This window comes from Clupea harengus, chromosome 15 (assembly GCF_900700415.2).
Source record: "Clupea harengus chromosome 15, Ch_v2.0.2, whole genome shotgun sequence".
NCBI classification, from domain to species: domain Eukaryota; kingdom Metazoa; phylum Chordata; class Actinopteri; order Clupeiformes; family Clupeidae; genus Clupea; species Clupea harengus.
The window spans coordinates 10,443,778-10,469,153 of record NC_045166.1 but is presented as its reverse complement, the minus strand read 5'-3'; the positions used below and the strand labels follow the sequence as shown (position 1 = coordinate 10,469,153).

Genomic DNA, 25,376 nt, shown 5'->3' with positions numbered 1-25,376 from the left:
ACATTATGCTCACGTCTTCGTGTAATATCCAGATGAATAAAACAATACCCAACATTTGATTTGTTGGTAGCGATATCATGAAGTCGAATTCTTCCATATTCGTTTTGCGACGATTGTCAATCACTAAGATAAGAGCTCTCAAGGAAAAAAAATATCATGTGATCCTTGGAAGCAATTGCTCAGCGCTGTGTGATTGCGTGCATGCCCTCTCCAATAGAATGAATGGACTCAAATAGCACCCAATCAAAAATGGTCTCTCTTGGTGTATAAAAACGAAGGAAAGCCGCTTATTGCTGGACACCATTATCAGTGTTGGTGTGTTCGTTTGTGGTCTTGAGAAAGGATTTTTGTGTCTTTTCCAAAGAAAATCGAAATAAGGTAGGGTATATTTGTCAAATGCAGAAAAGCCGTAAAGGCATGGTTGTAGGATTATGCGTCATGTTTCTGATATTTTTTTAATGTGTTTGAGCAATTGACAGTGTCATCTTTGTGTCAGAAACCGGGATAATGGATAGAACAAAGGCATACCTTAATAAAGGGTATTGCTTTTGGAAACGGTCCCTCTTATTTGTACGCATATTTGTCACAGTTTGAACAGAATATGTCGACAAATGATATGCCATAAAGCATTTCTATGATCGTTTCCTCCTTAGTTGGTTATTACTTTAATTGACTCCGTAAACCGGGCTTTGTCAAAAGATGCAGTTATCACTATGTCCTTACGTGCTGTCAACGACCTTGCGGTGTCTTCTTAACGCTTGGTGCTCGGTGACGTTCACTGAAGGTGCTGCGCACTACGCATTCTTAGTCAGGCACAACCTTTTCTGCCTTAGTGCACATATTTGGCGCAAGTGTTTGCTAAATATTTTAGAAAAATGTGAATCTAGAGAATTCCTCCATGTTTGCACAAAGATGGATATATTCCATGCAAGAGATGTGTGATTTTGTTAAAATGGGTTTAACCGACTTTTTCTGGTTTTGTATGTGCACTTTGATCACATCAAATTCGATGTGATCTGCTGAGTAGGGTATTAAATCCAATCTCGCGATTTCATTGCAAAAAATTGGGACCTTTTTAATACTGTTACGTCATTATTAATGCGGCTAAATTGGTCGATCCGTTTTGGTACCAAGGGATGATGTCTTTGATGTATCAAGAAGTTAATTAACCGTCTCTTTGCTACCCAGGTGAGAGCAATCATGCCTTTCAGTAGCACTCACAACCAGATGAAGATGAACTACTCCGCGGAGCAGGAGTTCCCCGACCTCAGCCAGCATAACAACCACATGGCGAAGGTGCTGACTCCGGAGATGTACGCAAGCCTCCGGGACAAACAAACCCCCAGTGGATTTACTCTGGATGATGTCATTCAAACTGGGGTTGATAACCCAGGTAAAGTTCTTCCCCCTCCCACGGTCCTCGGTTTGCCAACGACCTGGGCTGTCCATCCGAGAGCCCTAATAAAAACGGCCCATGATTGCTTATTTGCTAAGGAGAAAAAAAAGCCTTCCCGTTCATGCGGTTACCGTCCCAAAGTGGTACTGCACTGTTCTAGGTTCAACTCCATGTTGTACATGTTCCCAAGCAGTCTTGCTATAGAAACGTACAAACTTTGCTAGCTTATCATACGGATTTTTCTACTAGCCTTGCGTTCAATCAGATTTTGAACCCACTAGTTTTATGTTGTGTGCCGTAGTCATATAACCAAGCAAGCGCCCGAACAGCCAAGGTATCGGCTGAAGGATTCCTACCGGCAGTCTGGTGGCATGTGACATGGTGACTCCTCGTGTGAATAACCTGGCTTAATTGGCATCGACACATGGCTGGCTTAAATGTAAATGTGCGTAACTGAATCAGGTGACTCGCCATTGAGCAAAGGAGGGGCCTTGCCGTAGCTGCCTTTGACAAATGCATTACGGTGTCCCAAGGCCACCGGGTTCACCATAGGGCTTACTTAGATGGCAGTTTGGTCCTGGTAAACTATAGAATCCTTATATTAAGAATATATTTAATAATTATAATTGACAATAAAAAAAATGTGTATTTAACTTGCTATTAATTAATGTGTAAATTGCATTTTTGTGGAAGTTTTTAATTTTGTGTCTTTCCATTCTTAGGTCATCCCTTCATCATGACTGTAGGATGTGTTGCTGGCGATGAGGAGACGTACGAGGTCTTCAAGGATCTGCTCGACCCAATCATCGAGGACCGTCACGGAGGATACAAGCCCGGAGACAAACACAAGACCGACCTGAACCCAGATAACCTTCAGGTGAGGCTCTACAACCAGGTCAACACTCCAGACAATAATAATACCATTTGTTTCCAAATAGTAATGTGTTTATGGATGCCACTGCAAAGACATAACTGAACATGAGACGGTACCCAACATAAATGCATAAAGTGCATATAAATCCAATCGAAAATGCAAATGAGCCCAATAGTATGCATGAATTGGCTGGTGAGTAATGGAGTCTTTGTGACTGCCTCTAGGGTGGTGACGACTTGGACCCCAACTACGTCCTGAGCTCCAGAGTGCGAACTGGCAGGAGCATCCGTGGGTTCTGCCTGCCCCCTCACTGCAGTCGCGGGGAGAGGCGCGGCATCGAGAACCTGTCCATCGAGAGTAAGAGCCAAGTCATCTCCAACTCAAATATTTATCTTTTGGTTTTCTGTACTAATAGAAACTTTAATAATATTATGTTATGAATTATTTTCCCCGTAGGCTTGAGCTCCCTGGACGGAGACTTGAAAGGAAAGTACTACGCCCTTAGGAACATGACGGACGAGGAACAGCAGCAGCTGATCGATGATCACTTCCTGTTCGACAAGCCCGTGTCCCCGCTGCTGCTGGCCTCCGGAATGGGCCGTGACTGGCCCGACGCCAGGGGCATCTGGTGAGTCCGTCCTCAGGGAGGGATGGAGAGTGATGCAGGGCACTTGTGGAGCGTCTCCTGCCCACCCCCAGTGTTGGCGCTACCGCTGTAATGTGTGGCAATCGATGGCAGTGTTTGTCTCTCTTGCATGGGGTTTTTGCAGATTAGATTTATCAAATTATGTTGTACAACTCTGAATAATGTAAAGGAAACATTGAAGTGTTTCCAATAACATATCATGGGTTATTTGGAGTTCATTATTATGAATACTGTATGTTTTGAATGGCAGCCTTTTAAAGGAATACAGCATTTTAATGACTTCAACAAAAGGATTATTTTGTGTGTTGTGTTAAACCCCTTAGACACATCTTGTACTTAAGTTGATGAGCTTTAATCTTGTACTGGCTAGAAGACTTGGATGCATAGTTAGTGAAAAGCAATCTTGCTAAACTATGTAGCCTGGTCCAAGTGCGTGCCCTGTGCTCTGATCTGTAGTCCTAAAGCTGGACTCCCGTCTGCTTGTTTTCAGGCACAATGACACCAAGACCTTCCTGGTCTGGGTGAATGAGGAGGACCACTTGCGCGTCATCTCCATGCAGAAGGGAGGCAACATGAAGGAGGTCTTTACTCGCTTCTGCGAAGGCCTCACAAAGGTATGGCCCTCAGATTTGGCCCTGCTCGTATATATGGTATATGGTGGCTCCAAAAATGGTACTCCTTGCTTTTCTAGTCTCTTACTAAAGACCTAAAACTGATGTAGCCTTAAAATGAGGGAGGTTACGATGCCAAAATAAAAGTTTAGATGTACAAAATGCATAATGTTTGAAGATTTAAATGTATTGCCGTAGTCTGACCCTGTGTTTGTCTCGCAGATTGAGTCCTTATTCAAGGACAAGGGCCACGAGTTTATGTGGAACGAGCACCTGGGCTACGTGCTCACCTGCCCCTCCAACCTGGGCACAGGGCTCCGAGGCGGTGTCCACGTCAAGCTGCCCAACGTCAGCAAAAACGAGAAGTTCGGAGAGATCCTCAAGAGGCTCAGGCTCCAGAAACGCGGCACAGGTAAGAGCTTCAAGGACTCACTGAACCCTGGTCATCCATTCTATTTTAGAACAAAACCAGAAGGTCTTTTTGTTACAACTGGGCTGTAATGGATGCGTTTTCTCTTCCTTGCACTGTCAATGATCTTTCTATTACTGAAATTAAACTTGCAGATCTTATTTTTGTCTTGCTCAGCACACCTTGTTTGACCAATATTCTCATTCCTCCAGGTGGAGTTGACACCGCCGCAGTGGGTGGAGTGTTCGACATCTCCAACGCTGACCGTCTGGGCTTCTCAGAGGTGGAGGCGGTGCAGATGGTGGTGGATGGAGTCAAGCTGCTCGTCGAGATGGAGAAGCGTCTGGAGGCAGGGCAGTCGATCGACGACCTCATGCCCGAACAGAAGTAGACGCTTTCCTGTGTGTGTGTGTGTGCGCGCGCGCGCGTGTCTGTCTCAGCCCTCATCCGTCACCACAGACCTGCCCCCCCCTCACCCCACCCCTCAACTTCGACCCTGTCCACCCAACCCACCAGTGTTTTTCCCCGTCCTCCGAAAACCAATAATCTTAACTACATCGAGGAATACACTTTGCCCGTGTGAGTTAGTGGCACTAAAGTTAGCTGAGTCTTCCATCAGTGATGATGAAGGATTTTGTATCTCAGACATCTTGCAGTGTTGAAGATGGATTTTAACACCTGAAATAAAACATCTCTGGCCCATGGAATTGTCTGCGTCTACTGCTTATTGTGATCATCGCAAGCGGTCTCACGGTTGTGAAAAGCATATGTGTGCACAAGCTAACACCACTTGGTTGTAGTTCAAAGTCCACATGCCTTATCCAGTAACACCTGCCTGATTTCAACAGGGCTGCCTATAGGCATCAGTATTTAGTTGTAGTGTGATATTATGTAATTGGTATGACAAGGGGGCATGAGGGGGGAACTATGAGCTGAAGTGATTGAGGTCCACACTAGGAATAATACTTGTAGTGTATAGGAATAATACTTGTAGTGTATAGGAATAATACTCGTAGTGTATAGGAATAATACTTGATTGTCTGTGTATATAAATTTCTATATCTGGGCTCCATAGTGGCTCCAAATGGCTGTGTTAAATTGGACCTCCACATTTGTCAATGTAGCTCAGAGGTACTACTGTGGACGAGGAAGTCCTCATTATCAACTTGACATGTTGCAGTGCTCTTCCTAACACGATCACGAGCTAAGTACAATTCTATCCCTAGTGATCTTTATCTTATCACAAGGCATGAACATGACTAACCTCAGCTGTAAATCCACCTTTTTATGTATTCTATGCTTGAAACTGTCCTTGTAGTGCCCCAAATGACAACTTGTCAAGATGATGGAAAGTAAGCAAAATAAGACTGATTTCATCTCGGTTCCTTCAGAAGAGTGGACTACATTCTGAATGACCCAGATTAGTTAGATTTAATGACTTCCATTTGACACCTCTGTATCAATTTGATAACTATTGGTGTTATGGAAACGACATTGTTCAGGCATTCTGGAAGGCTACACAATACAATTTGTAACTGGCAATTCAGCTGTTTCTCTGTAATTTGGCTTGACCACTCAGACAAATTGATAGTTTTTTGACGTGTGCAGGGGACCTCATGAGGTGTCTGCTTTAAGTATACAGGTTCCTTTGTAGTATATTTAAACTCAAGCAGTGAAAATGGCCATGTACCTGATCAGCAACAACTAATTGAAGAATAGTGATATTCTGATAACTTTGATGCAGAGACCTACAGTGGCTTGCCTTATAATGCCATCTAGTGGCGAATACCGGAAATCGTTTCTTAATTAAGCGACACCTATGCTGAGGGGAGGAATATATTTCACAAAATGTTCTGCTTATAGCTTATTTATCATCTGGGCAGATCCTAGCTGGTGTAGCCTGCTTATTAATGACACCCGGAAATCACAGACATTTCCACAAATATCTGACTTCTACAGAGATTGAGCCTCTGTGTGTGCATGTGTTTGAGGAATAATACTCAGTACTGTAGAGATACTGATACTTTGGATACTGTGAACACTCTTTGTACTAAATTGTAGTTCAACGTGGAGCTTGTGAAGTGCAAGGGTAATACTATGGGAATACAAAAGTGCAGGAAGTAGATTCTGTTGTCAAAAACTAAATATGCCTCTGGAATGCCAGGGTGTGACTTTTCACACACTTTGTTTCTCAGTTTCAGCCCTTTCCCTGCATATGTCCGGTCCTTCTAAATTCTCAACAAATTAATACAAAAAATACTCAAGGTATCAAAACACAAACGAGGATACAGGAACAACTGTCAGCTATTACCCTTCAGATATGTCAGTTCTATTGGTCTAGAAGCATTTCATTTCCCCCCCCCCCCAACAACAATAAACCCCTGACTGCGCTGTTAAGGTTCAAGCCACACATGGCATATGCTGAGGGGAGAAATATATTTTACAAAATAGTCTTCTTATAGCTTACTTTTTATCTGGGCAGATCCTAACAGGTGTAGCCTGCTTATTCATGTAGCCTTTTGTCACAGTAGGCAACTGGGGCTCCTTATGATAATGAGGGGCACACTTACACATCCAGGCGACAGTGAGCCAGACCAATGCAGACTGCTTTTAGAGTGTTTTAATGGAGACACTGATTAACCTTAACCTGTGATGAGTTACATTATTTTTGTTTCTGGCTATTAGCCAGACTTAAAAAAAAAAGAAAAAAGAAAAAAAAAAAAAAAAAAAAAAAATGGTACATCATGATGCTGTGGTCGCCAAACTAATGCACATTATTTACATTCCAACCAATAAGAAAGACAAAACAAAATAATCAGTAAAATAAACAAAAAACGAAATGACAGTGCTAGAATACGAAGGGGTTTGGAGTGAATACTGGTGGTCTGGCAACTTGAACTCTGACCTTTGAACTCTTTACCAAAATGACACCACCTCTACTGACCCATGTCAAGAGCTAGCAGAGGGCATTCTCGTAAGATCCATGACAACAGACAAAAAAATAAAATACATAAGGAAGGAAAATATTCCCAACCACACACTCAATCTCTCTCTCTTTCTTTTTAATAATTATATTATTTAACAAACTCAATATAGACTCAAGGTAATGAGACACAGTAAAAAGCTCATCCCCATTTTTCAAAATTTGTGTGTTTGGGAGCGCGTTTGTGAGTGCGTATGTGAGTGCGTGTGGGTGTGTGTGTGCGTGTGGGTGTGTGTGTGTGTGTGTGTGTGTGTGTGTTTGTGTAAGCCCTCCAGCCTACAGCGCTGGACTAGAGCTCTTTCTCTCTCTCTCTTTCAGGGGCCCATTATGTGCACGGCGGAGCCTTGAGTGGCTTTGGGTGGCCCTCTTCTATTCAGCCTCTTGCCTCTGGAACACCATCAGTGGGGTCCTGAAACACCATCAGTGGGGTCCTGAAACACCATCAGTGGGGTCCTGGGAGTGCTGCTGCTGCTGCTGCTGCTGCTGCTGCTGCTGGGGGACGACCAGCTGCATCGGTCGGGACAGGGGTGATGGGAGGGACTCAGCAGTGTTGCTAATGAGGTGTGTTTGTGTGTGTGAGAGGGTGGCTGCTTGAGTGGGTGTGCATGCGTGCACACATATAGGGGCACCGGGGGTCTTCGGATAAGAAAGCACCACCATCACCCAGAGACATGAACAAAGGAAACAGAATGAACAAACGAACGAACGAACAAAGACGAAAAAAATAGATTATGTTCACATGGTGCGAGTGCAGCTGCTGGCCTCTAACCTACCCAGACCAGCGTGTCAGCTGAGGGTGGCGTTGGCGTTGGCCACACTATGTGCCAGTTTCACCGGGTGGGGGGGTCGAGGGCCAAGACGAAGCCAGGAGGCAGCACAGGGAAGGATGGAGCCGTTGGCTTTCATCCCCACTTTTTTTTTTGTGACTTTTTTTGTTGTTGTTTTGTTTTCTTCTGTAAAGTGACTTTCTTTGCTGGGGTTGTGGGTGGACCGGTGGATGACTATGGCCACACAGCCCAACTAATGCAGTAGTGCACAATAAAAAAAAAAGAAAGAAAAAGAGAAAACAGAAAAACAATGCAATTCAATTCCTCACTTTTTAATAATCAACGACCGCATCAGTAATAATAATAATAATTAATAATAATAATAATAATAATAATAATAATAATAATAATAATAACAACAATGGAAAGATGCGGGAAATTATTGCCTAAGGCATAAGTCTATACATTATTTTCTGGTACATACTTTGTAAGTGTTTTTTGAGCGCTATTTTCAGTATCTGCTACTTTTGTTTGTTTGTTCATAAACCATGTACAGCTTGATTATGCTAGTTTTTTTTGTGTGTGCCTTTAGTCCTTTAGTCGCTTTTTTTCACATTTTCTCTGGTATCGTTTAATGTCGTTTTTGTATGTATGTCACTGTTATTTGTTTTCTTTTTTCCCCTCCTCCGCTTTTCAATTAGGGTGTCCCAGTTTACAGCTTTAACTCGTTGGCGATTTTGGAGGCGATGTTCTTGAAGGCGATAGATGTCCCCGATATCCTTTTGAAGCGCACGCCGTTGAGGGAGAGGCGGGGCAGCTTGCACACCTCCATCTCCCATTGGACCAGGCTCTCGGCGTGACCATCGCCGTGGACGCAGAGGAGCAGGAAGCGCTCGCGTTGCTCGTAGTCGCAGTTGTTGGCGTCCAGCACCTTGCGGATCTCGCGCATCATGTCGGCCGGCTCCATGGAGGAGGTGGTCTTCATGCTCCACGTGAAGCGCAGCGAGCGGGGCTTGCTGTCCTTTGCGTCCTCCTTGGGCTCCCCGGAAACGTTGCGACTGTGTGGGGGAAGGGAGGGGTAGAGAGGCAAAAGAGGGTGTTAGAGAGGGCAGAGGGGTTGTGTGTCCTAAGTGCTTATGTGGTGAACTGTGGGAATTGTTGTTTTTGGGATGTTGAATATAGTGTTTGAATATAGTATTGTACATATATAAACGCATCTGCCAAATACATTAACCTTAACATATGGGATATGTTTGGGCATAGTACAATATATTCACAGGAATTTGGAATTTGATATCTTCTCCTGTATATAACTTAAATAACTAATGCAATTAATGCATACAGCTTATGTATATATATAACATAAATATACATAAACACTGTGTTCAGTATACCTATCTATAGGAATACTGAACACAATGTTTATGGTGAGTTATTTGTTGCGTTGAGACAGGAGAGGTCTTAACATCAACAAAGTAATTCAGCGGTATGTCACTGAAACAGTCAGTGCAGTGTTCGTGAGAGAGCTCAACAGGAGAACTCGTGCATAACATGAGGTGGCATCGTGCCGTGACTAACCCGTCCATGCATGAGGCGTTCAGATGGCATGAGCACCGAAGCATGACAACCATGCAGGCTTCTCTAGGGCATGCAGGCACACACTGGGCTACACAGTGCAACAGCCTACCATAACTACTCAGACATGTCCTTTCACGGCGATACCGGCCACATTCCATTTCTCACACTTTTACCCTTGCATACCTTAAGTTAACTTTTTAGTGGCACTTCTGCGAAGTATTTAAGGGATAGACAAGAGGGTCTGCATGTACAAGGAGTTGGAAGGAGGAGTAATTAAGGGCCATGTCCAGACAGCTACGGGGTCAACTTAGCCAATTGCTCTATTTCTCCACAAGGTGGCAGCAGAGCATGTGAACCAGAGAGGGACTCTCTGGATGTCCTTTTCCTTGAATAATGGAATGGAACATGGCCTTGAAGACACTTCATCGTGTGTGTTTGTTGACTACCCAATGGGTATCTGGGAACTAATGGATCCCTATGCTATGGGATGTAATAACATGCTGACAATGAACATGTTTACTGTGCATGGAAGTTTAAAATGCCTGATCGGAACCCTTGGTCTCCTGTCGACTGGGTCCAGCTCTTTGGTGCACATTAAATGGAGAGAGATAATAGGGTGACCTCTGTAACCCTTCTGATCGAGGTGGAAGTGGAGCGACTGAGAGAGTAATGACACCCCCCCCTTCAAAAAATACAACAAAACACCCACTATCAGCCCAAGTCTCACCTTGAACCCTCATATCTCCCATTCCTCTCAAACTCTGCCGGCCCTCTTCATAGACGAACGGCAGTGACAGTTGGAGGAGCACAAAAAGAGAGGGGAGAGAAAAAACAAAAACAAAACAATGAGCGTTCGTTTCCATGACAACAACCAGATGTTAACTATGGACTAGAGCGACAAAACAGCCAATCGGTGTTTTGAAGGAAAAGAGTGGATGAAAATATGTTAGTCAATTTCGGGGAAGAAAAGTCAACAACAACTTGTTAGCATGCTAGTTTCTGTTCTCTTTTTGCGTAGAATGCTTTCTAATTAGCTGCTGGGATCACCCCCAAAAAAACCAGAAGGCACTTTTCTGGCTTGAGTCCTTGTTTGACAGTAGCATCAGGAGGGCAGACTTTCTTGCGGTGGACTTCCTGTGAGCAAGCAACTTAACTTCCTGTCTAAAAAGCCCACATGCTGAGTCAGCTGTCTTCCTGCTCCCAGTGACTCTTAATAGGGTGGAAAAAACACTAGACCAAGGGCTGAGGAGACACCTAAACTATCTGTGAGTGTGCTGTGTGTACATCCTTTACCATGAGACACTTAGAATAAGATAAGATTATTTGGTCAAGCAAATAACAGATGTAAAACATTAAAACAGACACGTGACATGTTACTCAAACAGCAATCATGTATTTGAAAGACAAAAAAAATATACTGATTCACACAAATGACAGAATATGGAAAACAATCGTGCTGAATTAGAGAGATATGAAGAAAGAAAAAAAAGAGAGAGAGAGAGAGAGAGAGAGAAAAAACGCAGGCATATGAGAAAGGAACATGGAAGAACAGATGTTGTGAGAGAGAGAGAGATGAATATGGAGTGAGAAAAATGAGAGAGAAAGAGAGAGAGAGAAAGTGAGAGAGTGAGTCAGTCATAGCATAACAGGGAAATGACTGGAGTGAGAGATGGATGGGGTGAGAGGGAGAGCTGATGGTCTGCTCCGAGGCATGCAGGATGTGTCCAGAGAGAGAGAGAGAGAGAGAGAGAGAGAGAGAGAGAGAGAGAGAGGTGGTAAAGGCTCGGACAGATGGACAGATGGCATGCAGAGGCCTGGGGGCTTTGGGCTGACCAGAAGTCCCAGGCCAGTGGAGGACCGCTGGTGGAACAGCTGGTCACTGCTTGGACGGCACGTTCCACTTGGACTATGAAAAACTGACTAGAAAAAAAAAGGCTTATGCCTGTGCTCGCCTGCAACTATCTTTTGTTATGTTATTACTATATCTAAAAATAGCTCTGACCGAACACTTAAGAAAGTTTACATATGAAAACAAGCTTTAGTTTTGTTACTTTCAATCAGGAAGGAGTTATCAAATGAGGGTTAAACAGATCATGTTAGCCCTGCAGAGAAAGAAGCTCTGGTCTTAGAAGAGGGTGTTTCATTTGTGAGACTGCTCTGAAGGCAAGTTACAGCTCCAGAATAGGGCCCTTGATGCTGAGCACTGGTTGTCCCTGGATCTGGGTAAACTGAGAATGAAATGACAGCAGAAAGAAAATGACAGGGAGACTCCCCCCAAAAGGATGACATGGAGGTGGTTTCATGAACCACTACGTCCTATGAGGGGGGACAGCCGATCACAGGCTGCCTAGAACCACCAGCAGGACATGAGAAACGGAGGTACTTGATGGACGTCCTGAGCCAAGGCTAACTCCGGGAGCCTAGGGGGCGCACACACATATCGCCTCCTTTGGGAACACAGCGCCAGGAGAAGGTGGTTACACCTGGAGCGAGGGAAGAAAACTGGGGCGGGGGGGTCATTTTTGGAGAAGAAACTCCCAGAGGAGGTGGCAGGAGCTCCAGAATTTGGGAGGCAAACAGAGGTTGGCTCAGACGAGGGATAGAAAGGGGTGGAGGGGTATCGTTGGGGTAGAGGGCGGGGGGGTTGTTTTCGAAAGCCTCGGTACCTGGTCTCCATCTTGTTACGAACCCCCTCTCAATCGCCACATCGGTCGCCAGCCAAATTAAGGGCCCAGTAGGGTGGCCTGAATCGTACAAGAGTGTGTTAACCCCTAGTTCACACACAGACACAGAAGACATCTGGGGGGGGGGGGCAAATACTCTTTAAAGATAGATAACTTTGCAGAGACACTGTGAAGTTAATCAACCTGGTCGCTAATCAACCCGTTAGATTCACACACCCACAACACACAACAAACTTACCTGTGAAAGAAACTTGGTGAAAAGTGTGAATGTTGCGTTTCTTTTTTTTCATTGGCAAAATAACAAACGTGATATAAGGTCAGAGGTCAGGTGTGGGTAGGTGACTGTGCACAATGTTGCCCTGTGAGAAGGCATGCATGGGTGAACTAATAAGAGAGGCTGTCCGACGGGGGCTCTGCTCGTCGTGACTGGGAGGAGAAGAAGGCAGAGGACTAAGGCATGCTCAATCACACTCAGATCAAGGCTCAATAGAGAGAGAGTGAGAGACGAGGCTGTGAGTGAGTGTGTGTGTGTGTGTGTGTGTGTGTGAGTGCGTGTGTGTTTGTGTTTTCTCAAGCATTTCGATGCAGCTGCTTCTCACATCGGCAAATGCTCAAAAAAATAAAAAAAATGAAAAAGAAAGAATGAGAGAGAAAACTCTTTCGGTTAATAGCCGACGAAAGGCAAGTTATGGGGTTAGCAAATGTCCTACCTTTTGGTAAACCTGAATGACATGTTTCTACAAAAAAAAAAAAAAAAAAAAAACAGGAAGAGGGATATAAATACATTAATTAATAAATGGACGATTAAACATCGATTAAATAGAAAGGCTGAGCAGGATTTGGTCTAGGCTCATCTGTGACGTTGGTATCGCTCCACGTGCAGCTTACAGCAATGTCAATTTTGATGTGGATTTAGGAAATGACAAATCGCTTGATGTCATGACAGCCAGTCTTAGGTGATTAGATCTGGATCTGGATCTGGATATTTTATTTTTAGGGCTGAAGCTCCACGATGTGCTGTTTCTATTTCTGTAGCTGTTTCTCTGGGGTATATGGTCTACTGTCGTGATAAACTCACTCGTGAGGCGCTAGGCAGTGAGCTATATTTAACTGAAAAATAGATTGCATTACGCCTGTATATGGAGATTAATGCTGTTAAGATCATTTTATATAATGTTACAACCTTAATTAGAAGACAGTGTATTACAATTACAAAATGAAACAGTGCATTAGCACATCTGATTAAGCGTGTAAAAAACAGGGTTAATATGAGAAGCTAATTAAGCTAATAAAATGACGCTTTAAAAGGGAACTGCAACTATATATTTTTAGGGGTTAGAGCAAAGCAAAAACATAACCATTATGTTTTCAAAGCTCCCAAGTAATACCACTGAAGTAAGCAATGCTATATTATGTTTCTACCCCACAGCCACCCCTGCTCCTCTAAGATCTACAAGGGGGGGGGTTAGAGAAGAGGGCCCAGATGCAGCAGATCAAGGTTCTCAGAGCTGTTCAAATGTTGCTTATTATATTTATAGTACTCCCCCACAGCCATCCCTGTTCCTGTAGCATCTACCCACGTTCCTCTAGGATCCACCCCTGCCCCTCTAGGATCTACCCCTGTTCCTGTAGGACCTACCCCTGCCCCTCTAGGATCTACCCCTGTTCCTGTAGGATCTACGAGGGGGGGAGAGGGCCCAGGGAGGGGGTCCGATATGGGGGAGGTGATTCGGGGGAGCCATTCTCTGAGAAAAGGGAGTCTGGGAACCACGAGGACCACGAGTGGTTGGGGATGGGCAGGAGGAGGTAGTGCTGCTGCGGGTCACAGGGGAATGTGTGTGTGTGCGGGTGCATGTTTGTGTGTGACTGTGAGAGTGTGGAGGGGTAGCTCGCCAGTGTGGGGGCTTCTATGAGTTCTGACTTCGGTGCTAGCCAGGAAGCAGCTCTGGGCATCACCCTGCAAGCATACAGGAGACGGCGTCCATGTGTGTCGGGGTGAACTGCCTGTCATTTTAAGAAATGTGTGTGTGTGTGTGTGTGTGTGTATATGTAAGAGTGTGTAAGTCTATGTAATTTGTGAGATTAAGTGTGTGCATGCATGTGTCAGTGTCAGTGAGTGTGTGTGTGCGTGTGTGTGTGTGTACACATGTGCATGTGTATATATGTATATACAGTAACGTGAAAAAGTTGAAGGCACTTTTTTCTTTCTCACTTCACAGCATTGTTTCAAACGTACCTAAAGCCTTTGCACAGTACTGTATATTACACAAACTATATATATATATATATATATATATATATATGTGTGTATAAATCCACACATGCATAAGTGTTATCCAGTGTTATGAGTATGTTTGTGTATATGTGTGTGTGCGTGTGTGTGTGTGTGTTAAGGGAGTTACGGTCTCACCTGCGCGTGAGCTTGGAGGTGATCTTGGTGAAGAGGTTGGTGGAGCCGCGGCTGCGTGCCTGCGAGAGCGGCGTGGCGTCGTGCGAGAGCGTGGGCGAGGCGGGCGGCCCGTTGTAGGTGGCCGTGCGGCGCTCTCGCAGCTGCCCGCCGTGGAAGGTGCTGCGGCTGGCCGTGCCCCGCGGGAAGCGCAGCCGGTCCGGTGGCGTGGCGCCGCTGCCGCTGCTCACGCTGTGCGTGGAGGCGCCGCCGCCGCTGCCTGCGTGGCTCCGCTGGCCGGGCACCGCGCCCGACGTACTGAGGAGGAGGAGGAGGAGGAGGAGGAGGAGGAGGAGGAGGAGGAGAGAGTGCAGAGGTCATCACAAGATGTTAAAGGTAAAAGACTGAGGTCTGGAGGTGTGTGTGTGTGCGTGCGTGTGTGTATGGATGTGTATATTACTTATGATTTTGGACCCAAATATATGTGTACGTGTGTGTGTGTGTGTGTGTGTGTGTGTGTATCTGTCTACTCAATGTGCCAATGGTTAGAAAGAAAACCACATTGTTTTGTTGATGGGTGTTGGTGTTGGTGTGTGTGTGTGTTTAGTTCTCTTCAATGTCACAATTACTGAGTCATGCTCCTGCATCTGAACTCTACAGTCCTAGTGCTCTCAGAGGTTAATATCCTACTGAACTGCATACACCCTCATCCTCACCCTAATAGTAAGTTCAGCAAGCAAAACAATTTGTTACAAATAATACAACAAAAGTGCAAGTATGTAAAAATATGTCTGAGACAAATATATAAATATATTCAAGAGACAAAACACACAAATCTTCAGAGGGTAGTCTGTTGACATTTTGAGGTCGACGTAAACTACTCGCCCAGACGTCTGAGATGAGCACTTCGTTGCCACTACAGTCCCCCCCCCCCCCCATCTGCCCCTAAAGGTTCTGTCAACACCACCATTAGTTATTTCACCACACCTCCACAGTCCCATCCCACCACATCAATCTCCCTCTAAGGGAGCGTCTCAAGAGTGTGGAAGAACTGTCCCTGAGAGAGATGTCATCTTTGACCTCCGCTACGCTCTTAGACACGGGGGCCGCTGTCACTACGCCAGCCCTGGTGTCGCAGTCAGACATCCCTGGTGTAAGGGCTACCGAAGGACACACACACACACACACACACACACTTCTAAGGGCAGCAGTGGAGCTATTGGTATTCATGAGGTACTTCATCACCAGCAGCGGGAGAGAGAAAGGTACACTGGCTGCCAGTGTCCTTGACCTGTATATTCCCCTGTCATCCTCTCTCTATCTCTTACTCTCCCCCTCTCTCTTTCATCTCTCTCTCTCTCTCTCTCTCTCTGTTTCACTGTCTATACAGCTCTCTATTAAGCTAGCAGATCTCAGCTGCACTCGCTGTGTGAGTGTGAGTGAGGGTGTGTGTGTGTGTGTACTTATGTATATGTGTAAGTGTTTGTCACCAGGCACAAAAACAACCACTCAAAAACACATCAAGGTGCAAATTGTGACACATCATTACCTCAAAACAACACAAGATTAACACACGCTCAAACAGTTCAGACCACAGATGTGTTATTTTCGGGACACATATTATTACACTATATTTAGCTGGTCTACTGAACATATGAAACCTCGGGCTGGCGATGTGTCTATGTTAATGGCGAACAAAGCTACCGTCATTAGTGGGAGTGGACACTGGACATTGGGGGGGTAAGAGGTTAGTGTTGACTGTCAGACGGGGAAAAGTGCAGAGGACCCAGTTGATTGGTTAAGACACACAGACGGCATCCTCGGTTTGCTGGAAGAGAGCCGCCACTGATTGGCTTAAGGGGCTGATGAGGGGGTGGAGCAAACCCGGGGGTGGGGGTGGGGGGTGGGGGGGCAGGACTGCAGACAGTCACGAGCGAATCCGGTTGGAGAGGTGAGAGATATTAGAGATGGCGGAGGAGAGCGACGAGGGACGGCACACAGAGGTTAGAGAGAGAGAGGGAGAGAGATGGAGGAGTAGAGAGATGGACAGAGAGAGGAAAAGACAGAGGAGTAGAGAGTCGTGTGAACGGCAGACAGACGCTGGTGGTGGCCCCTCTCCTCTCCTGTGGAGGAGTCTGGCCCTTACTTGGGCCTGAAGGTGTCCGAGGCAGCAGCAGCGGCGGAGGCAGCGGAGGCGTCGGCAGGAGGCAGTGCGGAGGCGCGGCAGGAGTGGCCAGAGGCCGACAGGGAGAGCCCCCGCTGGTGACGCAGGCGACTGGGGGCGCAGGCCAGCACGGCCGAGGCGTAGGCAGACGCGCTCGTACCGCATGCCGACATTTCGCTCAGGCTGAGGGGGGGGTGAGGGAATGTGTGTGTGTGTGTGTGTGTGTGTGGAAGATGAGGGGGAGAGGGGGCCAGAGAGAGAGAGAGAGAGGGTATCCATTTTTTAACATGGAAATGCAAAGGAAGAAACTGAATATACTTACAAATATAATATAAAATATAGAATATAAAAAAAAGGAAAAAAAGGAGATCAAACAAAGACAATGGCAAAGTCAGCAGAGAAAAAAATAACGGAAGAAAGAAAGAAAGAGAAAGGGAGTGAAAAAGAGATGGAGAAAGAAAGAGCGTGAGAGACAGACAGAGATAGAAATAGAGAGATAGAAAAAAAATGAAAGAGAGGGGAAAAAAGGATGTGAGTGAGAGAGAAACAGCGATCGAGAGAAAGAAAGAAAGAAAGAAAAGATTAGAAGAGGAAAGAACAAGTGAGAAAGAGAGACAGAGACAGAGAGAGAGAGAGAGAGAGAGAGAGAGCGGAGTGTGTGTGTGTGAGAGAAGCTGGCTGTTTGTTGTAGGCACACACAGGCACGGCTGTTGTGTTCAGTGGGCTTCACTGGCAGTGGCAGAGATCAGTGAGGCACAAGGAACAGGGTGATCCTTCTCTGGAGTGGAACACACTGCGCTGTTCCTCAGGATTTAGCCACCGACCAGGTCCAAGTTAAAAGCTTGTGAGCCAGGGAGGGAGTGTGTGTGTGTGTGTATGTATGGTTTCTGCCCGGACTGCACTGGATGCTAGCTTTTGGGTTGGCTGTGCCCTGACCTACAAAAGGTACTCACTGACAATAACTCACCCTGGGCTGCAGTTCACCACTATCACCACTAGGTGCTACTGGAGAGCCTGCGTTTTTCCAATCACCTTTGTTTGATTCCTGATGGCTTGTGATAAGTGAGTGATGTAGTCCAGAGTCTGTAGTCCAGATTATAAGGGCAAAGATCGATCAAAGTTACCATCTGATACACACACTCATGGTTAAGTTTGTTTTGCTTTGTTTTTTTTAAGGGAAGAGTCTAAAAGAGACTTTTTGTCTTGAGGAAATACACCTATAGATGAGCTTGTATTTCACTCCAAAGGCAGCCATGTTCACTGGCAGCTGAAAGGGTGGCCGAGATTATGGCGCTGTCTGGCGTGAAACATTCCAAACTCCGGTCTGCCAGGGAGACCAGATGTGTGAGTCTCTGTGCCCAGACAGCCTTGGGATCATGGTCACTCCTGTAGTGTGTGTGTGTGTGTGTGTGTGTGTGTGTGTGTGTGTGTGTGAGACCTACCTGTTCTCCTTGCCGTTCTGGATGACTGAGTGCCTGTCTGTTGCGTTCCGCTCGCTGCACACATAGGTGTTCCTCCTGGTCATACCGCTGGACGCCGTGCTCTGAAGAGAGATGTGTGTGTGTGTGTGTTTGTATAAAAGGTGTGTGTGTGTGTGTGTGTGTGTGTGTGTGATTAACAGTGTGTAAGTGATTGTGAGTGTCCATGTGTGTGTGAGGTCAGTGGGGTTGAAATGCACAAAAAACACATACATGGTCAGCCAATGGCTTCTTCAGACAGCACTACATGTAAAGTCTACTTCAAACCCTGCTTATAGCTTGCAAAGACTCTTGGGATAGGCCCGGCTCTTGAGACCAAAATATATGTAAAAAAAAATGCCCGAGCTACTCGATCGATCTGTTGGTCTCTCACATGTTCTAAGCTACTTGACACATGCTGCAACATCAAGCTAGCACCAGCCAGCACCAAACACCAGCCGTTAATGCTTAAGGCTAGCAGGGTTAGCGCCTGTGTACGTCTCACACTTCAGTGAACCATCAGGCCTGTTTCTCCCCTCTACGGTCTTCAACAGGATTGACAGCTAGCATGTGAGGGCTAACGATGGGATCTGATGCGGCGAGGCGGGGTGGCAAACTCACGCCGGGGGCGGCGGTGCCCTTCTTGCGGTCGGGAATGTCGGCCTTGTTGGGGTTGTTGGCGTTGCCCAGGAGCGGGCTGGCCGGCGCCACGCCTCGGCTACCCGAGGAGCTAGACTTGCGGGGCTGTGCCCCCGACGACGCCTCCTCCTTCAGGTCGCCGCCGGCCGTCGTGGTCTGGCTGCGCTTGGGGCCGCCCACCGAGGGGATGGCCGGGCCGGCTGGGACGAGAGAGAGAGAGACATTTCAAACTCCTTCACTTAAAGCAACAATTCAATTCAATTGTATGTATCTAGTGCCAAAACAATACGATCGTCTCAAGGCCCTTTATAGAACCCAGGGCCTAAACCAAAGCATAATGGCGAGGAAGGAAGGAAAAAAAAAACTCCCTGTGAACAGGAAGAAACCTTGAGTAACAGGATGCAGCAGCTTACCACTTTTCTGAGGTGTGGTTTTATGAGCGTAAACGCCATTGCACCTGTGCTACCTGTTGCGTTTGCAAGGCTCCTGCATGCCTTTAAGGGAGTACGCAAGCTTGCTAGTTTTAGACCTAAACTCCTTTAAAACAGCTTTAAACGACGGATCACACTTTCACATCACTGCATGATTAAAATACTTGAGACAAATGATCCTGGCACCACAATCCTCACATAGTCAGCCCTGCTTCTTTAGCAACCCCTGGCCTGTCATCATCTCCAATTTTATACAAGAGCCCTCAATCACATACAGAGAGACAGAAAGAGAGAAAAGGAAGGAGAGCAAGAGAGAGACCAGGAGAGGGCCAGGTCAGTGAAGAAGTGGAGAGAGAGAGAGAGAGAGAGAGAGAGAGAGAGAGAGAGAGAGAGAGAGAGAGAGAGAGAGAGAGTAGTGTGTGTGGGGACAGTGAGGATAAAAGGGCATTTCCAGGACACTTGTCTTCCTAGCTGTAGTTGCGTAACACATAGTAGTAAAGAGCTCTGAGGAGCTGATGCAGAAACGGTAAAAGCCAGCGAGAAACTCCACATCCTTGTCACTTCTTATGGGTGGCTACGTTCTGTGTTCAACACGGCCATTAAAACACAGAGAACTGTGCACGGCGTGCTAACGCTGTAAGATGCTGTTAAATAACACATCGGCCCATCGGCATCCGAGGGTTACTCTTCGGGCGAGATGAAGGCACGAGAGTCACGGAATGTCTTTGGAGAAGATTCTAGAGAGGTTTTTGGGGGCGGGTGCTCACCCTGGTCGCTGTAGCGCCGCTGCTTCTGATTGGAGGAAATGCTGCGCTGGACCTTGAGGTGCGAAGGGGATTGGCCGTTGTTGTGCTCGCTGTTGGGCCGGGCCTTGGCCAGGGAGAGGTTACTGCTTGAGCTGGAGTCACTGGCCTCCTGCTGTGAAGAACAGAGAGGACACACACACACACGTAAGTCGGAGCACGCATTTAAAACACAAATCCACACACACACACTTACATACATAATGAAAAGCACTCGCATATACGCAAATCCACACACACATAAGTAAGAGCACACATTTATACACAAATCCACAGACACACACACACACATACAAAAAGCACGCACATGTATGCAAATCCACACACATACATAAGTAAGCGCATGCATTTATACACGACATGCATACATACATACATACAAAAAGCATATATGGAAATCCATAGACACACACACACACACACACACAAGCATAGACAAAAACACATATGTCAAGCACACACATATATGCAAATCTACAGACACACAGTGTTATTAATAATGCCCTTGATCAGTCAAGCACTATATTTAGAGTACGTTAGTCTTATTTTACCATTTCTGCTTAGTGGGTCTTAAAAAGCAGCAGCTCTTTGATGATTCAGACGCTTTGTTGACCATCCCCTGCCTAAGCCTCACTCAGTTTCACTTTAAAACTTAAGGAAAAGCCCCATCAGTCAGCACAAACTGCCTGCCTGCCTGCCTGCCGACAGACAGACCGACGCAGCCACTCGCGCTAACAGCGGTTTAGCGCTAATATCAAATTCACCTAATAAAAGGGTAATTCAATGAAGTGGACTGCATTAGGAGGAAGAGAAAGAGTCAAGAGAGACAGAGATAGAATGAGAGAGAGAGATAGAGGGAGAGAGAGAGAGAGAAATAAAATCGAGAGAGAGAGAGAAAGGGGAAGGTTATAAAGACCTGAAAGAGGCAGAGCCGACACACAGCATGAGAGAGGATCAGTGCTCAGCAGGAGAGAAGCAGCTCCAAGGGAAGGACACGGACGGACACACACGGACACACACGGACACACACGGACACACACACACGCCAAGGCAGCTCCTTGTTCACGGCCTCCTGAGTGTCCAGAAAGGCCCGTCAGGAGCAGCTCCTCCACTGTGTGTGAGGGCAGGGCGTGGGCATTCCACAGCACAGGGGCTTCATGCAGCAGGTGTGCAAACGCACTGCAGGCTTGTCAAAGCTCACATCTTTTACGCTCTGGAGTCTCTCTATTTACACTGGTCAGGTATTAGCGGATGAATGTACCAAGAAAATGGGATACACGGGGACTTACATGGTATTTTGCACTGTGTGTGTGTGTGTGTGTGTGTGTGTTTGTGTGTGTGTGTGTTTGTGTGTGTGAGAGAGACAGGTTCTCACCTCACTGTAAAGTAACCATAGGTTTCGTCACCCATCAGTGACCATGCATATATGTGTGATGTCAAGGCTGTAATCTCACAGGGGTGTTACTGTATGTGTGTGTCTTCACGAGAGAAGAGTAAAGTTTGTGAAGTGTGTGCGCACATGTGCTTGTGTATCTGTGTGTATGTGTTTGTGTGCGCACATATGTGCGTACGTGCGTGTGTGTGTGTATGTGCGTATGTGTACGTGAGTGTGTATGTGTTTGTGTGCGCACGTATGTGCGTACGTGTGTTTGTGTGAATGTGCGCACGTATGTGTGTGTGTGTGTGTGTGTGCACGTATGTGTGTGTGTGTGTGTGTGTGTGTGTGTGTGTGTGTGTGTGTGTGTGTGTGCGTGCCAGGCCTGTGTCTCACCTCGGTGGACTTCCTGCCCAGCAGCAGGTAGGTGGCGGTGATCTCGTCGTACTTCATGCGCGTCAACGACTCGTTGATCTCCTCACGCGAATAGCCCATCCCCACCATGACGTCTGCCGGGGAGAGAGGAAGAGGAAGAGTCGTTACCACACCTGCCCATCATCCAACTACACCTTCTCCCGACATGAGTGTAACCACCCTCATATCTTATGTAACCTTATGTCTGTAGGGTCTGCTAAGGCGCACAAGTCACTCTCATCTACAACGGTGCAATCATTACGGTACGGTTCAATCAAAATCACGCCAATAAGGACAGAGGTCGTAATGGCATAAGGAGTTGCACAGAGAGTTGCGTCACGTTAACCTATATACAGATCGAAGACAGAACGAAGTACAAAACACGAGTTGCACTAAGAAGAAAGGTGCACCCGTGGGCTTGTGTTTTATGTGAGGGCTTTGCAACGCTCCCCATCTCAACCCATCAGTGCCGCTCCTGATGCTGGACTGGAGCCACTCAACAACATCATCACACTAACTTCAATCAGTTGTGCTTGGAGTAGGAACAGCAGATAGGAGATGATCAATGAAGGGGGGAAAGCCTCTTGGAGGAGGCTTGAGAGCCCCTGTCTGACGTAGAGCAGAGAGTCTTTGGGGGTCTACACTCATTCACTGTTGTTAGTTTGTTAAGATCGCACGAAACATAAAGTGAACCGACAAGAGCAGGTGTCCCACTGCGTCGGGTCATTTAGAGCGTCTAGTGTTTCCGGTTATTACTGTGCGGGGAGACTCCTCCATCGTGCGAGTAGAGAGGGTCTAATTATGATCTCAGCAACTAACAGGAACTCCACTCCTCTGCACCACTGCTCCGGTGCCCCCGCTCGTTTCAGCTCAGCTCATTACGCGCGCACACACACACACACACACACACACACACACACTCGCAAATCCACACACACACACATTTATTACAGGCCCCTGATGTACACACACACGGATGAAAGAGCACACATATGCAAATACACACACACACACACACACACACTCACTAAGGGCCCTTTAACACACACACACACACACACACTTGGCAGTGCTACCCTACCTAATCTTACATGCAAGGGGGGTTCCACGGACACACATTCAGCCCATCATCATGGAGGCTTAATGAGCCATTGGGGAGCAGAGAGGAGCTGATCTCATATCAGACATTTGAAACAAAAGAAATAGGAAAGAGCCAAAATAAAATGAGCGAAGATGGCCGCTGCCGCTGCTCCAATCCATCAGCAGACATGGGGGACGCGGCTCTAACAAGGAGTCCTAGGGGTGGGCAGAAGAGCTGGTTTCCAGAAATGTAATGACGCAGATGTCTAAAATCTCTCAATGACCTGAAACATCTCCGCAATGAATGCTAGCCCACGCAACACAATTCCCCACTTAAACTCACTTTGAGGCACCTCTGGTCCTTATGGTGGGCCATAGTGGCCCTCTAACCCTAACCCACCCACTCACTCACCGCCCCTCATATCTCTGACATAACGCCCGCCCGGGACAAACAAAAAGACAGACAGACAAACAGCCTCCAGCATAAAGACACAAGGCTGCAGTGGGCATCTGAGTCGTACCTATTCTCTTCTGGTCCGTGATGTCGAGCTCAGGCTCCAAAAAGGGCTTCAGATCTTCCTCATCACACCCAGCATTGATCCACCGGTCCTTCATGATTTGCTGAGAGAGAGAGCGAGAGAGAGAGAGAGAGAGAGATGATTTAGACTTCTGCTTTTCCAGAGTACACTGCCGCTGCAAAGTTTGGGGTCAGTTGGAAATTGAAAGAAAAGCAAATGGAGTATTCTTTGACGAAAGCAAAAGTTGACGGACACAATAATTATTTATGAAGGACACAAAAAATCATTACTTCTAACCTTTTTAATGACTATATTTCCAATGAATTTTGCCACATTCCTTATTCAAATTCATTCCAAGTATATTTTCATGGAACACAAGGGGAAAAAAGGTGACCTCAAACTTTTGACCGGTGGTGTATATTTAAGTAACCGTGTTCTTGTAAGCCCATCATCTTTCTCCTGTTATGTACTTGCATACGTCAGCGTGGTCCAGTCATCCCAGTGAAGCTTATCTGAATGTTACTCTGATGGAGAGAGGGGAGTGTGGCTGTTTGATCTGCTTTTGTGACTGCGTAGACAGAGACTGAGTGAAGACCATGGAGAGAAGGAGACAGGTGAAGGGGAAGAAAGATAGGGTGTTTCATCATAGCATTCTTTTGATGGTTTTCTATTGCCTATCTGTCTGTCTGTCTGTCTGTCTGTCTGTCTGGCAATCACCCTTGCTAGCACTCTGATTGTATACAGGGAACATGGTGTGTGTGTGTGTGTGTGTGTGTGTGTGTGTGTGTGTGTGTGTTATGTAGTATCTGGCCTGTGGCGTTGATTAGCTCTGCGCAATCCATGAACAGAGAGGACCACTGACAGCCCTCAGGCTTTGTGCAGAGAGAGAGAGAGAGAGAGAGAGAGAGAGAGAGAGAGAGAGACCCTGCTAGGAACAGAGACAGAGAGGAGCCTTTCCATAACTCAGTACCAGCGTGGCAGACATAAGAGTGTGTGTGGATGTGTGTGTGTGTGTGTGTGTGGGTTAAGTGTGTATGGTGTGTGTGTGTGCTAAGTGTGTATGGTGTGTGTGTGTGCTACGTGTGTATGGTGTGTGTGTGTGCTACGTGTCTGTGTGTGTGTGTGTGTGTGTGTGTGTGTGTGTGTGTGTGTGTGTGTGTGAGAGAGATAAGGAGTAGTGTGGTAGAATTGAAGTGGAAGATGCGGTCTGGTGTCCTGGCTCACCTCGAGCGTGCCCCGCTTGGATGGGTTCAGCACCAGGAAACGCTTGAGCAGGTTCTCACAGTCGGTGGACATGTAGAAGGGGATCCGATACTTCCCTCTTAAAACACGTTCACGCAGCTCCTGCAACACACACACACAAGAGAAAAGGCTGAATCAGCATGCAAACACACACACACACACACACACACACACACACACACACACACACACACACACACACACACACACACACACACACACACACACACACACACACACACACACACACACACACACACACACACACACACACACACACACACACACACACACACACACACACACACACACACACACACACACCACATCAAAAGCCATGCAACCAAATCTACAACCACATCTCCTTGTGGGTTTAGCTGGTCTCACAGCCTAACATCCCAAACACAATTACACGACACCCCCAAGCGTTATTCAATATGCTCAATGTTGCTTCGGTCCGATCACATTCAATATAGCCTTCTTTGATCACCCAGCAGATTCATTGATTAAAGGCTTCACCACTGGGCAAATATATGACTTTGTAAGTGGCATACGCTCTACATTTTGTGCAAGGCCCAGATATGAGCGAGCGAGCGAGCGCACACACACACACGCACTCCTCTAACCTTTAGGTTCTGTCCGTCGAAGGGCAGCGACCCGCTGACCAGCGTGTAGAGGATTACCCCCAGGCTCCAGACGTCCACCTCGGGCCCATCGTACTTCTTGCCCTGAAAGAGTTCGGGCGCGGCGTAGGGCGGCGAACCGCAGAAGGTGTCCAGCTTGTTGCCCACGGTGAACTCGTTGCTGAAGCCAAAGTCAGCGATCTTGATGTTCATGTCGGCGTCCAGGAGCAGGTTCTCCGCCTGGGGAAGGGACGAAAGGAGAAGAGGGGGGTCGGGGATGAGGACCAGACGTCACC

The 25,376-nt window shown here is 46.7% G+C and overlaps 2 protein-coding genes across 10 annotated transcripts in view; one reads left to right on the top strand and one right to left on the bottom strand.

The window, feature by feature from the left end:
* The first annotated feature begins 273 nt into the window (after positions 1–273).
* On the top strand, positions 274–4,643 carry ckbb (creatine kinase, brain b). Its single transcript, XM_031581561.1, has 8 exons — positions 274–378; positions 1,189–1,393; positions 2,119–2,273; positions 2,495–2,627; positions 2,727–2,898; positions 3,407–3,530; positions 3,750–3,939; positions 4,149–4,643. The coding sequence occupies exons 2-8, from the start codon at positions 1,201–1,203 to the stop codon at positions 4,325–4,327; spliced, it is 1,146 nt and encodes a 381-aa protein (XP_031437421.1). The 5' UTR covers positions 274–378; positions 1,189–1,200; the 3' UTR covers positions 4,328–4,643.
* A 1,898-nt stretch (positions 4,644–6,541) lies between these two features.
* Positions 6,542–25,376, bottom strand: part of mark3b (MAP/microtubule affinity-regulating kinase 3b) — a 58,071-nt gene continuing 39,236 nt past the window's right edge. For 2 of the 9 annotated variants that reach the window (XM_031581556.2, XM_031581552.2), the window contains exons 8-17: positions 25,084–25,320; positions 24,440–24,559; positions 23,219–23,318; positions 21,600–21,712; positions 19,793–19,940; positions 18,577–18,794; positions 17,941–18,041; positions 14,359–14,652; positions 9,992–10,036; positions 6,542–8,744 (exon numbers count right to left, since the gene is read on the bottom strand). In XM_031581556.2, the coding sequence (XP_031437416.1) occupies positions 8,399–8,744; positions 9,992–10,036; positions 14,359–14,652; positions 17,941–18,041; positions 18,577–18,794; positions 19,793–19,940; positions 21,600–21,712; positions 23,219–23,318; positions 24,440–24,559; positions 25,084–25,320 (1,722 nt within the window). In that variant the 3' untranslated portion in view covers positions 6,542–8,398. Of the gene's footprint in view, positions 8,745–9,991; positions 10,037–13,610; positions 13,906–14,354; positions 14,653–17,940; positions 18,042–18,576; positions 18,795–19,792; positions 19,944–21,599; positions 21,713–23,218; positions 23,319–24,439; positions 24,560–25,083; positions 25,321–25,376 lie in introns of those variants that run through there. The other 7 variants (XM_031581554.2, XM_031581551.2, XM_031581557.2 and 4 more) reach the window with 5 other exon arrangements.

What these genes read in the sequence shown, in the direction of transcription:
- ckbb (XM_031581561.1), top strand. Translation starts at nt 1,201, where the DNA reads ATGCCTTTCAGTAGCACTCACAACCAGATGAAGATGAACTACTCCGCG. An exon ending in CCCGACGCCAGGGGCATCTG is followed by an intron (nt 2,899 to 3,406) that starts GTGAGTCCGTCC and finishes GCTTGTTTTCAG; the next exon opens with GCACAATGACACCAAGACCT. An exon ending in GCTCCAGAAACGCGGCACAG is followed by an intron (nt 3,940 to 4,148) that starts GTAAGAGCTTCA and finishes TCATTCCTCCAG; the next exon opens with GTGGAGTTGACACCGCCGCA.